Below are 13,760 nucleotides of genomic sequence, written 5' to 3'. Positions count from 1 at the left end.
ATCGCACCTGTCAGCGATCCCTCTCTCTCCTCCCGGCCGCTGCAGCTTCAGAGCGGCCAGGAGGAGAGAGAGGGAGAGCAGACAGGTGTGATCAGAGCCGCCTCTCCGAGCAGAGGAGAGGCAGGTAAGTTCCTGCCCCCCTTCAGAAAGGTCCCGCCCCCCACCCTTCACGCCGGGTTGAGTAGACAGTGAGGGGAGAGCTGCACTCGCAGCCCTTCCTCTCAGCTGTCACAGGAGTTCTAGCACAGTGCTGTGCTAGAACTCCTGTATTGAGGGTGGCAGATTCATAAAGGAGAACCTGTCACCTCCAAATGCTATCACACATGGGGCTTGTTAGCTCTTGTGTGATAGCAATAAAGTTAAGTGACATTTTTTTAAATAAATTATCAAATAAACATTTATGAAAAAATAATAATGGAAATTATAAAAAGTAAAAGATAGTAAAATAAAAAAAAATGTATAAAAGAAAAAAGTGATAAAAAAAGTTTTTAAAAGAAATTAGAGGTGCACAGAGCCGTCAATCTCTTTTTATGTATCCCCTGTTATCAATGAACAGGAATCCTCTATACTGAGTGTTCCTGTCCATTCATAACATGAGGACATTGAGTATGATTACTATAACCACAATCATGAATGAACAGGAGGTGATGTAGATTACTTCCCATTCATTCATAATTGAGGATATAGTAACCATACTCTGTCCTCAATTATCTACACTCAGCGATCACTTATCAGTGACTGCTTGTACCCCGCTCTCCCCTCTGACACACAAAAAAAACCCCTTTCAAACCGGTTTGAAAAAAAGGGGTCAAAATCATGTTTTGGGGGGGGGCTTAACGGTTTCTTGCACCGGGGCCCTGAGGTTTCTAGTTACGCCTCTGTAAATGAGGCCTAAATCTTGTGATAATAGCATTCATCAGATACAGCAGTGGGAAGGTATACTCTAAATAATTTCACACTGCAGATATGCAGTTCTGAGATATGCAGTTCTAGGAGTGCCTAGGCTCAGCTGTGTGTCAGAAAGCGCACTGCTACTGCTCCAGGGGAATTCAAAACAAACCATAGATTTTCAGGGTACTGCTTGGCCATAAGTTAAATGTCTATATATTACCTAGTGACTTTTTGACTATTTTATATTTTTTAAGTGATTATGATGAACTACAATGTTTCCTCTACTGGCTAGTCTTTGATTCTCTTTAGTACTAGGGATGCACCATACTAGTATCGGGGCCGTAATTGTACTCATCCAAATGGTCAGATACTTACCTCCGATACCGGAACTTCCCGGCAGAGGGAGATCTCCCTCTGACCGGCAGTGCCAAGGGAGCTTGGAGACTACTTCCTTTCCAATCAGGAAGCCGGGAGGAGGGTTATGACCTGCCTCCTGGCTTCCTGATTGGCTTGGAAGCCAACTTCACTTGTTGCTAGGCAGCCTGGCTTCCTAACCAATCAGGAAGCCAGGTGGCATGTCATGACTCCCGCCCCTGCTGCCTAGCGTGTAAAACAGTGAAGCCAGGAGGCTGGTCATGACGTGCCACCCAGCTTCCTGATTGGCTAGGAAGCCGGCTTCACTTGTTGCTAGGCAGCCTTGCTTCCTGACCAATCAGGAAGCCGGACGGCACCTTATGACTCGCCATCTGGCTTCCTGATTGGTCAGGAAGCCAGTGTTCTTTCGCTAAAACACTGGCTTCACAGGCAATCAGGAACCCGGATGACGGATCATGGTCCGGGGCACACAGCATTGGTACTACTCGGTATCGGCGAGTACTGGAAAACAAATAATCGTACTCTATACTGAAAAAAAGGTATCGGTACATGCCTAGTTCAATAAAACCACAAACACATATTGACAAACAAGCATCTAAAACTGTAGTAATACCTCAAAATTTGTGTTTGCAAAAACTTATAATTTTCACAAATTAACCCCTTGCAAAAAATACGCCATTCTGTTTGAGGATATTTTGCTCTTTGGTACAGTTTAGAAACTGTTTGACCCGTTCATCTCAAAAAAGTACAAAATTCACTTCTAAGCAGAAAAGGTTTGCAACATGAAGCCATATCATAGTCAACAAAACAAGACTCAAACAAGTATTAATTATAGGGACCAAGAAAAAATGGTCGTCGATAAGATCAAAAGAAATGGGGGGCCTTATGCTTAATGCTACTGAACCCCCTAAAGAAAGTGATACCAGGCAACGGATAAGGCTCTCACTTTTACAACCGATGGGAAGCAGTTTTCGAGCAGCTACTGATTAGAATTCTCATAGGACCAACTAGTTCAGGGGTTCTACTCCCTGGTGACCCAGAAAGCTTCTGGGAAATGCAGAGTGATTATAAATCTTAGGAAATTAAACAAGTTTCTTTTCTACAAACAATTCTGCATGAAATGCATCTATGCTATAAGAAATCTTCTCTTTTAGGAGGCCTCCATTGTCTCTAGTCTTTTATACCTTTTTAGAATGTATTTATTTTTTTGTATTTCTTTTGTATTCATCCTTATTTACCAAACAAAAGTATGTTTATCAGTAACACCCTAACAGGCAGTAAAAGCATTGTGTCTTTTTCTTTTCAGCTGTACTATCAAATTTTAAACTTTGGTATGATTGTATCCTCTGCACTGATGATCTGGAAAGGTCTCATGGTGGTCACTGGCAGCGAGAGTCCTATAGTTGTTGTTCTTAGGTATGTATAAGTATTTTTACTTTTTCATGTACTCAGGGACTAGATCTTCTGTCCTTTTTATTACTGTGTTATTCAGTTTGTGATCTTATTTAACAAAAAAGGGTGACAATGCTAACCCCCTCCCCATGTCCGAAGTTGAAGCTTTGCAAATAGATTTTCTATTACAGTCTATTGTATGTGAAATTATTTTGGATCACTATTATGCTGTTAAAGGATTTGTGTCAGAATAAAGTAGTCTGCATAGATTTCGTAGATTTGATACGTTGGCCAAAGGGGTGCATTTCACTAAGACTTATTTCTTAATTCTTTTTATATCGGCCGTCATCACTGTTAATACTGATCTCATTGCCTAGTTGTCCTCAACACTAGTGGTAGATAAGCCATAGAGGTAGAATCTGGTAGCTTGATATTGCAGTCTGTGGAGGAAAGTGAACTTTTAGAATTTTGCCAATATGCGAGGAGGAGCTCATCAAGTCTGTTTATTTGCGGTCTTCTTATTTTGTACTTAGAGGAAGCCTGTCATGACATGTATGTGGGCTGCATTTGCTGAACTCTCCTCTAGCTTCCTGTGTGTCATCATTGTGATGAAATGACTTTCATTGTTTGAGTACTGACCCTGCACAAGCATAGAGATAATGAATTCTGACTTTTCCCTTGCAATTAATTTTTGCTTGCCTCCTCTGGGTCAGTGACCCAGAAGTATAGAAGCTGAACATGGGTAACTAGCTTTTTAGAAGGAGGCCATCAATGGCAGGTTGCATGTTTCTCATTAGTGGTGTACTCTTGTTTGTCACAGAACCCTGCAGTTAAGAGTAATATACAACTGTAGACGTCTGTTGGTTGATGCTGTAATTCTGAAAAGGTGAGAGACTGTGTGGCTGGGTTCACACCTGGGCGTTTTTCCGCACTTTCGTACTCAAACAGGGAAATGCCATTATTTTCAATGTGCATGGTTCCCATCTGGGCGGTTTTCCGCGAGTACGAACGCGCGGGAAACCGCCCTACGCCCAAAGAAGTACATGTACTTCTTTGGGGCGTTTTGGTCGGGCGTCTCCATTGGTATACAGCCAAGTAGCCCTCGGAAACGCGCATTTTTCGCGTGTTTCTTTTACCGCGCGAAAAATGCGCATATTCAATACACCTAGGTGTGAACCCAGCCTGTGGGAGTTCAGGCAGTTGACAGAAAAGTACTTGTCAGACTTTAAGTTACCTTCAGGTGTATCAAACTTTAGGGCTTGACTAGGCAAGTATAAATACTTCCTAAGTAAGCCTATAAAATTGTGATTTGATACTGAGCTCTAATAAAAATTATGATTTGATACTGAGCTCTAATTAAAAAAAAAGAGGATTTTTTTGGCTTTTAAATGGTTATTTATGTAGCATGGAAGCTTATGCTTACTGCAATCCACTTACTGTGTTACCAGATTGTGGATCATATATGTTAGTGTTCCAGGGTAATAAAAAAAAATGCAGTGTAAAGTTGTATTGTTCTTGAGAGCAGATTTGTTCTGAAACATTTTGAAGTGCAGTGTATTCTCGAGCAAGTTTTATTTAAAGTACACTTGTTGCATCGTGGTACAAATCAAAATGACACCACAGTTGTGTAGCAGGCTTCCTCTGATGCCATCTCATATTATTAGTTTTCAGGCCACCTCCTTTCTGTGCTCCCACAACCTCCCAAAGGTCATATGTAAGTACCAAAAAGTTGGTATGTCCCCTTTCTCCAATGTGTCAGTGTCTGGGCCTGGAAAAAGGGAGAGAAGCGCAGACCATTACATTATGGGGGAATGGAGTCAACACTTTTTTTAGGGCCTTCCTTGGCACTGAGAGATGGTCAGAAATTCTTAAGGTTCAAAATGGCATTGACCGTTCCTGTTATGTATCTGTATTGTCACTGATTTACAGCACATGACCAGTTTCTGTTAAGTATAATATAATTACCCTTATATCTCTTGCCCTGTGTGGTAATTTTACAAATTTACAGCATCAAGCAAGGCAATCATAAGATATATTTATGTTTAGAGAAATAGAGGAACCTATGGAAGAATCTACTTAATTTTATTTTATAAGAATTTTTGTCAGTGTAGATAAGTTTACTAATAATTCATGGAAGCAATCTATGCTTTTCTAAGCTACGAAAGAGCCAGTAACTGCTTTGGACTGCTTTCCAAACTCTGCAGCCCTATAAACAGCTGTTTTCAGCTATTTTGCAAGTATTTGGCCAGGATTTGCATCTGCTGTGGGACTGCAGCTACTAGCATTTTGCTAATGGATTTCAAATTCTAAGTAAACTTGCCCTCTAAACATTAGGAAACGCTGAGAGATGCTACGGTAGGACAGATCAGGAAATGCTGAGAGATTCTATGGTAGGACAGATCAGGAAATGCTGAGAGATGGTATGGTAGGACAGATCAGGAAACGCTGAGAGATGGTATGGTAGGACAGATCAGGAAACGCTGAGAGATGGTATGGTAGGACAGTTCAGGAAATGCTGAGAGATGCTATAGTAGGACAGTTCAGGAAACGCTGAGAGATGCTATAGTAGGACAGTTCAGGAAACGCTGAGGCAGATCAGGAAATGCTGAGAGATGCTATGGTAGGACAGATCAGGAAACGCTGAGAGATGCTATGGTAGGACAGATCAGGAAATGCTGAGAGATGCTATGGTAGGATAGTTCAGGAAACGCTGAGAGATGGTATGGTAGGACAGTTCAGGAAACACTGAGAGGTGCTATGGTAGGATAGTTCAGGAAACGCTGAGAGATGGTATGGTAGGACAGTTCAGGAAATGCTGAGAGATGGTATGGTAGGACAGATCAGGAAACGCTGAGAGATGGTATGGTAGGACAGATCAGGAAAAAACGCTGAGAGATGGTATGGTAGGACAGTTCAGGAAACGCTGAGAGATGGTATGGTAGGACAGATCAGGAAACGCTGAGAGATGGTATGGTAGGACAGTTCAGGAACTGCTTTGGACTGCTTTCCAAACTCTGCAGCCCTATAAACAGCTGTTCAATTCAGTAAACGCTGAGAGATGCTATGGTGGGACAGTTCAGGAAATGCTGAGAGATGCTATAGTAGGACAGTTCAGGAAACGCTGAGAGATGCTATGGTAGGACAGTTCAGGAAACGCTGAGAGATGGTATGGTAGGACAGTTCAGGAAACGCTGAGAGATGGTATGGTAGGACAGATCAGGAAACGCTGAGAGATGGTATGGTAGGACAGTTCAGGAAATGCTGAGAGATGGTATGGTAGGACAGTTCAGGAAACGCTGAGAGATGGTGTGGTAGGACAGTTCAGGAAATGCTGAGAGATGGTATGGTAGGACAGATCAGGAAATGCTGAGAGATTCTATGGTAGGACAGATCAGGAAATGCTGAGAGATGCTATGGTAGGACAGATCAGGAAATGCTGAGAGATGCTATGGTAGGACAGTTCAGGAAACGCTGAGAGATGGTATGGTAGGACAGATCAGGAAATGCTGAGAGATGGTATGGTAGGACAGATCAGGAAACGCTGAGAGATGGTATGGTAGGACAGATCAGGAAATGCTGAGAGATGCTATGGTAGGACAGTTCAGGAAACGCTGAGAGATGGTATGGTAGGACAGATCAGGAAATGCTGAGAGATGGTATGGTAGGACAGTTCAGGAAACGCTGAGAGATGGTATGGTAGGACAGATCAGGAAATGCTGAGAGATGGTATGGTAGGACAGTTCAGGAAACGCTGAGAGATGGTATGGTAGGACAGATCAGGAAATGCTGAGAGATGGTATGGTAGGACAGTTCAGGAAACGCTGAGAGATGGTATGGTAGGACAGATCAGGAAATGCTGAGAGATGGTATGGTAGGACAGTTCAGGAAATGCTGAGAGATGCTATGGTAGGACAGTTCAGGAAACGCTGAGAGATGGTATGGTAGGACAGATCAGGAAATGCTGAGAGATGGTATGGTAGGACAGATCTGGAAATGCTGAGAGATGGTATGGTAGGACAGATCAGGAAATGCTGAGAGATGCTATGGTAGGACAGTTCAGGAAACGCTGAGAGATGGTATGGTAGGACAGATCAGGAAATGCTGAGAGATGGTATAGTAGGACAGATCAGGAAACGCTGAGAGATGGTATGGTAGGACAGATCAGGAAATGCTGAGAGATGGTATAGTAGGACAGATCAGGAAATGCTGAGAGATGCTATGGTAGGACAGATCTGGAAATGCTGAGAGATGGTATGGTAGGGCAGATCAGGAAATGCTGAGAGATGCTATGGTAGGACAGTTCAGGAAACGCTGAGAGATGGTATGGTAGGACAGATCAGGAAACGCTGAGAGATGCTATGGTAGGGCAGATCAGGAAACGCTGAGCGATGGTATGGTAGGACAGATCAGGAAACGCTGAGCGATGGTATGGTAGGACAGTTCAGGAAACGCTGAGATGCTATGGTAGGGCAGATCAGGAAGCACAGAGATGGTATAGTAGGAACATTCAGGAAACACTGAGATGGTATGGTAGGACAAGGCTTATTGAGCTTTTTATTTCTCACTCAATAGGTAAGTGCAATTCCAGGCAACAAGTGTATATTGGAAGATTCCTCTCACAGGGAACACCATGTTTTCTCACACCCTATAAATTAGTTAAAAATCCCTTGGTTGGAAAATCCTTTGGTTCCTTCTGCCTTCTTGCTTGTACACATGGAGAGGTCTCCATCCACTGAGTTGTTTTGACCTGTGGTTACTAACCAACTGTTGTTGAGATCTAATGGTACAACCCTAAAAGTTTATTATTTGAATGAGAACTGTGACAATGAGACTGTCACAGGTCGGCTCAGTAGATCGAGAAGTGAGCGAACACATACCGGCGTTAGCTCACCTCTCGATCCTGTCACAGCCCTCTGCCGTGACAGGGGAGGGGCTGGATTCCCCGCTCCGATCCGCCAGCGCTGACTGGCGGATCGGACGGGGCAGGGGGCGAGTACAGGAGAACTATAGGGAAAAGTCTTAACCCCATAGTTCTCTTTTAAAGAAGACTGGGTTCAGGTAAGTAAAACGGCTTTTTTTCTTTCCCCTAGGCATAGACAAGCAGTTAACTCTTGCTGCGAGGGGGTAGCCATACTGCAAGTGAGAACTTTTAATTTCCCCGGAGTTGGGCATTACATTTTCATACTATTAAGTTAGCCGATGCATGGTATTACTTTCAACTCAAAACGTTTAATTTTCTTCAATGGCTAATATAGTAGAATACACAATAACAGGACTGAAAAACAAACTTTTCTTGATAATGCTGCTTGGGACTTGTCAGTCATGAGACCTGGGTATGTTTTACATGATTTCCACTAAAGGAGAGAATCGGCCAATCTGTATGCTGATTTTTCCCTTCAACTGAATTTCATGCTTTAGGATGGGTCTATATGGAAAAGAACCTGGTAGGACTGAAGTATGGCAGCTGCCATTGCTGGCCTGTTTTTAAAGATGCAGGCTCTGCTGGTAATGTTCGTATCTTTGCCTTACAACTTAGTGACTCACTGCCCCAGAATGATCTGGACAGGTCGAAGGCCCATTAGAGCCAGGGTCTAGCAACAGGTTGATTGTGATCTGCTCGTCTATTGTATCCATACTGAATGATGGGTCGATTGCAACCCCATCGACTATTAGATCAGTGTCAATTGACATTGCAGAGCCAAGTCCTAGGTTCCTACTCGGCATGTGATATGACACAGCTGAAGTAAGAACTTGTCTCACTCTGCCCGGCGCCGATGCAGCTGAGGTTTAGTGAGTGAATTTTAGAGGGACGGGAATTTCGGCCGTGGGCAATTTTAGCTTTGGGGCTAGATGTTTGTCTTACTCCTGACTACTACTGTACATTATATACTCCTGACCTCTGCAATCTGCATTAGTTACTCCTGATCCCTGCACTCTGCATTACATACTACTGACCTTTACACTCTGCTTTACTTAATTCTGACCTTTGCACTCATACTACTAACCCCTAAACTCACTTCAAACCTTCCTCACTTTGACATGGAGCCTTGCTAGGTATCTTAAAAAAACAAATAAAATGCACTGCACCCTTGTGATCTTTGATCTTTTCCAAATTGTTCCGGTAGATCTCCATCTCTTCACCAGAGTTGCCTGTACTAGAGGGTGAAGCCAGGATCAGAGTCTGTACCGTCATAAAACACGTTGGAAATGGCCGTTCCAATAGCTCAGTCACAACAGGTTTATTTTAACTGCTCAGTGATTGTAATCTTTGCTCTTAATGCTTATGGAAACTGTAAGCAAACAAGGTCCTCAGACTTGGAACCTTTTGGCATGCATATACCATAGCTTACAGTCTAATGCCATAGCTTCAGGGCCCAAATGTATATCTTTGAAAAGGCAGTACGGTTATGAGTTTGATTTCATAGCCCTGTGAACAGGAAGTGGTATAATCAGTGACTGTTCTTCTTTAGACCTTATAAATGCTAAATCTAGGAAATATTTAGTGAAGTCCTTTACAATTATCTATGTACTTCTCAGATTAATAGCCCTGCTTTTATTATCTGTGCTTGATCGACTGGTAGCTAATCATAATTATGCAAATTGTACAGATAATATTCATTCTGTGAGATCACTCAGCCCTGTCCTCAAGCTTTCATTGCTAATCACCTTACCCTTTACTTATCACAATTGGCCATTTATTTATTTCTATTTCCTGCAGCCTGGTGCATAGGTCTATTTGTGTGATTGATAGCTTAATAAAGCAAATACTTGCGAAACCTGACATCCCTTCTCAAATTAGTGGAGATTACATTTTAAAGGTCAGTTAGATGTGTTTTCTGGTCTTCATATGATGTACCCTTATGTTTGTGTAAATATCAGGAAGTATGTTTGTAAAGTGGCAGCATGTTCAGTCTTTAAGAGCAATCAGGAAAGGTGGTTGTAAAATGCTAGCAAAAGGTTTTATGTATTTTTCCTAAAGCATGGATTGGAAAAGCAAATAGTCCATTCGTTTAGATAGGCACCTATTTGTCATTTGACGCTGAATTCTGACTGCGAGTGCTAAATGTGGTGACACTGCATACAGCCTTTTTCACTGGGGAAGCACTTGAGTGACTATAAAGACTGACTCATATTTGGAAATTATAATTGGACTTCAAATCACGATTGCATGATATGGATGTTATGTATGTCACTCTCACTTATAGAACTGGAACGGTGAAGGATATCTATGTGACGCATTGTATTATAGTTTGTTGATGTTTAAGTTATCTATTGATAGAGTGCTTTATTATGGCAATTGCCCGGCTTCCTGATTGGCTGGCCAGACGGCTCCGGCTGGGTACTGGACGAAGGCCGTGTTCTCACTGGAGAGGCCCCGGGGGTGACAGGCTGCACATACTAAGGTAAGAGGGGACTTTCTTGTTAATCGGGAAGCCGGGTGGCGAGTCTTTACATGCTGCCCGACTTCCCGGCTAATCAGGAATGGGACTTCCGGTACTCGGTACCAAAATACCGGTATCTGTGTATCTAATATAAATACATATATATATAACAATTTATGCAGCGCTTTACATAGTGCACATTCACATCAGTCCCTGCCCTCAAGGAGCTTACAATCTAAGTTCCCCATGTCACATGCATACATACGAGGGCCAATTTAGACAGGAGCCAATGAACCTTCCAGCATGTCTTTGGAGTGTGGGAGGAAACTGGAGGACCCTCGAGGAAATCCACGCAAGTACAGTTAGAACATGCAAACTCCTTGTAGATAGTGAACCGGGGACCCCTAGTGCTAACTAGGCAGAAGCGCTAACCACTGCACCACTGTACTGTTACAGTTTTCAGGTTACTGCTTAGATATAGTTATCACTTCTTGAAAATCCCTATTAGAGCAAATCTTCACTTTTCAGGTCTACTTTTATGGTTGTCAACTTGCAGCATTTTGACCGGAGGCATAATGTGCCTTGTGATCCCGTGCCGCCGATTGCATTGCGGGCGTGCCTACAGTGCCATTCACTTCACTGGCCCGCCACGCCCCCTCCTGCCCCACAAAAAAGTGAGCTGGCCGCAATATGAGGCGGTGCGTTCTAGAGCTGCAGCTAACGATTATTTTCAAAATCGATTAGTTAGCCAATTATTAAGTTCGATTAATCGGTTAATCGGATTAAAAAAAAATACATTTTACTTTATACATACAGTGTATAATGTATTGCTGGGATTTGTAGTCCTCTATAGCTCATGGTATAATATACAGCACAATGTACCATCAGCTATAGAGGAATACAAATCCCAGCAATAAATTATAGAGCAGCATGTGTGGGAAAGTGCAGGCTTACCTGAGCAGTCTAACAGCAACTTGTTTCTGAGATCGGGCCTGTCTATCGGCAGCTGCCATGCCCACCACACCCCCTCCTCCTCCTTACTTCTTTTCCCCGCGTCCCTGTGCCGATCGTGCATTTGTGCGGGCGGTGAGCGTGAGGCAGGGAGGAGGTGCTACGTGTGGATGCCGGCGGGTCTGGCAGCGGCAAACATGAGGTGGGGAGGAGGAGGTGTGGCGTGCAGCGTGTGGAGCCGTGAACATGGCCAACCAATCGGAAGCCGATTAATCGATGATTGAAAAAGTTGACAACTTTTTCAATAATCGATTATGTCGATTAGTTGTTGCAACCCTAGTGCGTTCTGGCCTGAGTCGGGCCAGAACGCACTGCATCTGGTGTGAACGGGCCCTGAAGGCTTCAATGCAAAAATGTAATAAATGCAAATTTTTAAATAATTAATTCTGTATTATTGTTCAAGTATACTATGAAAACCTTTCTCTAAAAATGCAATAAAAACTATTAAAATGAAAAATGCTGTGAATGAGCAAGCATATTTTCACCAACAAATGATGTTCTGCCATAAAAATCCAATGGGGCTGTATGCACGCAACTTAACAGTTCAACCTTTTATAACAAACACCACTGCTAGTGATAGAGTTTTTAAAAAAAGACAGCCAATCAAGCCAAGGAGCAAGTAGATTATCAAATAGAACATGTATTCACTTGACTAAAGATCCACCCCATTTTTTTCTGTTGTTTACGGAAAGTACCAGACACATTACATACTTCCTCTGCTGAAGCTCACTGATTTTATTTTCATTCCTTGACCTCACTGTGTTTTCCACCTGCTGCTTTAAAAGAGAACTATGGGGTAAGTGTTTTTCCCCATAGTTCTCTTTAGGGTCATGGGAGGACATATACTAACTTCCTCCCGTGACCCAAAGCTCAGTATATAGCGGCCTATTGCCCGTGATATACTGAGAGCGCCGCAGCCGGGATGGATCCCGACAATACTGTCTGGATCCACCCAGCTATGTGACTGGCAGCTGGAACTGCCTCTCTGAAGCAAGCGGTGCCATTTCCTCCCCTGTCTCCAGGGGAGGAGAGCTTCATGCGCTCTCATCACTTGTGACGCAAGAGCAATGGAGCCGGCTTCCCAGGCAATCAGGAAGACGGGCAACGTGTAATGACGCAGCTCCCGGGCTTCTGATTGGTCAGGAAGCCGGCTTCAGGCTCCCTCGTCACCTCCTAACGAGAGAGCATGGAGCCGGCTTCCCAGCCAATCAGGAGCCGTGTCATTACACAGTGTCCGGCTTCCCGATTGGCCAGAAAGCCGGCTCCATGCTTTCTTTTCCTAGTGACGAGACGAATGGGGACGGCTTTGCTGCTAATCGGAAAGCCCGGTAGCGAGTCTTTACATGCTGCTTGGCTCATCAGGAAGCCAGGTGGTGAGTCATTACACGCCGCCTGGCTTCCTGAATGGGACTTCCAGTATTGACGAGTATTGGGGAAAAAAATATCGCTACTCGATAATCGATTAATTTCCATTAATTATAACGCACATACAGAATTCTTGTCTAAGCAACAATGGTAATGGGGACAGGGCCACACAAAGACATTTTTAAAAAAAAGGTAAAAATCTGCAGGTATTGATAGAAAGACTTATTAACCTTGAATTCCACTCGGAGCTATTGAAAAGATTCCATAACTTCCATCTCTGTAAGGAAAGTCTATAATATAAATAGAAGCCTTTTTTTTATGCCTGGAGGATGGCAAGCTGGTATAAATTAGTCAAAGCTTCATTACTCCATATTATGGAACAATGTGTTTGTTTACATCCCACACTGAAGTCCTCTGTCTGTACAATAGGCGTCCAAGCCTCTTCAGCCAATAAAGGCATATATTTTATCTCACTGTACGGCCAAAACTTTTCTTTTCTTTAGTTTTGGATAGAGTAGGGTAGTGACGTCAGGTTTTTTTTTTTCTTTCTTAATGCTGCCTGTGTCCCATTTAGAAGATTTCCCCTCATTTCCTGTCCCAGAGACATGCAGGAATTAAGAGGAGATATCCCCAAAATGAGGTGACAGTTTTCCCATTTAACCAGTTTCCCCATTGGAAGATTTTTCCTCACCTCCTGTTCCTTTGACAACTTTGGATCATTTTGTTTCGTTCCTCTCAGGGCACCTTAGTGTTTATGTCACATTGTGCCTGCATTCATAAAATACAAACCGGACAGCTGTATGGATTGAATGGTGTAATTCTGAAGTAAACACTTTACTCATCTTAGCTCCCACCTTCCCATTAAATAAACAGAGTTTTACTTACTTAAAGGAAGCAAAGGGCACATTTGTAAAGCACACTGATTTTTTAAGCAACTGTATGACCGCTGTGAGCCAATAAGACCTGCTGCTGGATTTCCTCCTCTCCCTCGTTAGTCTCTCGTCGGCTAACGAAGGGAAAGGGGGAGGAGTCCGGTGACGTCACGGACATCGACGTCACCGTACTCCTCCCCTTCCCTTCATTAGCCGTCACGGATGTCGACGTCACCGGACTCCTCCCCCCTTCCCTTCGTTAGCCAACGGAGCCACTTGGGGAAGGTGGGAGGAGTCCGGAGACGTCTATGTCCGTGACGTCACCGGATCTCCGAGGAGGACCCGGAAGCCGGCGGAGAGGTGAGTAACGATCAAAAACATTTTAATCGATCAAAGAAATTAACGATTAATCGAAGAATTAATCGTTAATTTCCGCAGCCCTAATATATATATATATATATATATATATATA

At 43.3% G+C, this 13,760-nt stretch overlaps 1 protein-coding gene across 3 annotated transcripts in view; it reads left to right on the top strand.

The window, feature by feature from the left end:
* Positions 1-13,760, top strand: part of SEC11A (SEC11 homolog A, signal peptidase complex subunit) — a 39,054-nt gene that overhangs the window by 7,660 nt on the left and 17,634 nt on the right. For all 3 annotated transcript variants that reach the window (XM_018567640.1, XM_018567642.1, XM_018567641.1), the window contains one exon: positions 2,573-2,682. In XM_018567640.1, coding sequence (XP_018423142.1) covers positions 2,573-2,682 — 110 coding nt within the window. Of the gene's footprint in view, positions 1-2,572; positions 2,683-13,760 lie in introns of those variants that run through there.

Source organism: Nanorana parkeri, unplaced genomic scaffold (genome assembly GCF_000935625.1).
Source record: "Nanorana parkeri isolate BGI_ZX_2015 unplaced genomic scaffold, ASM93562v1 scaffold1078, whole genome shotgun sequence".
NCBI lineage: Eukaryota > Metazoa > Chordata > Amphibia > Anura > Dicroglossidae > Nanorana > Nanorana parkeri.
The sequence above is the reverse complement of the archived record's forward strand: the minus strand, read 5'-3'. Positions and strand labels throughout refer to the sequence as shown.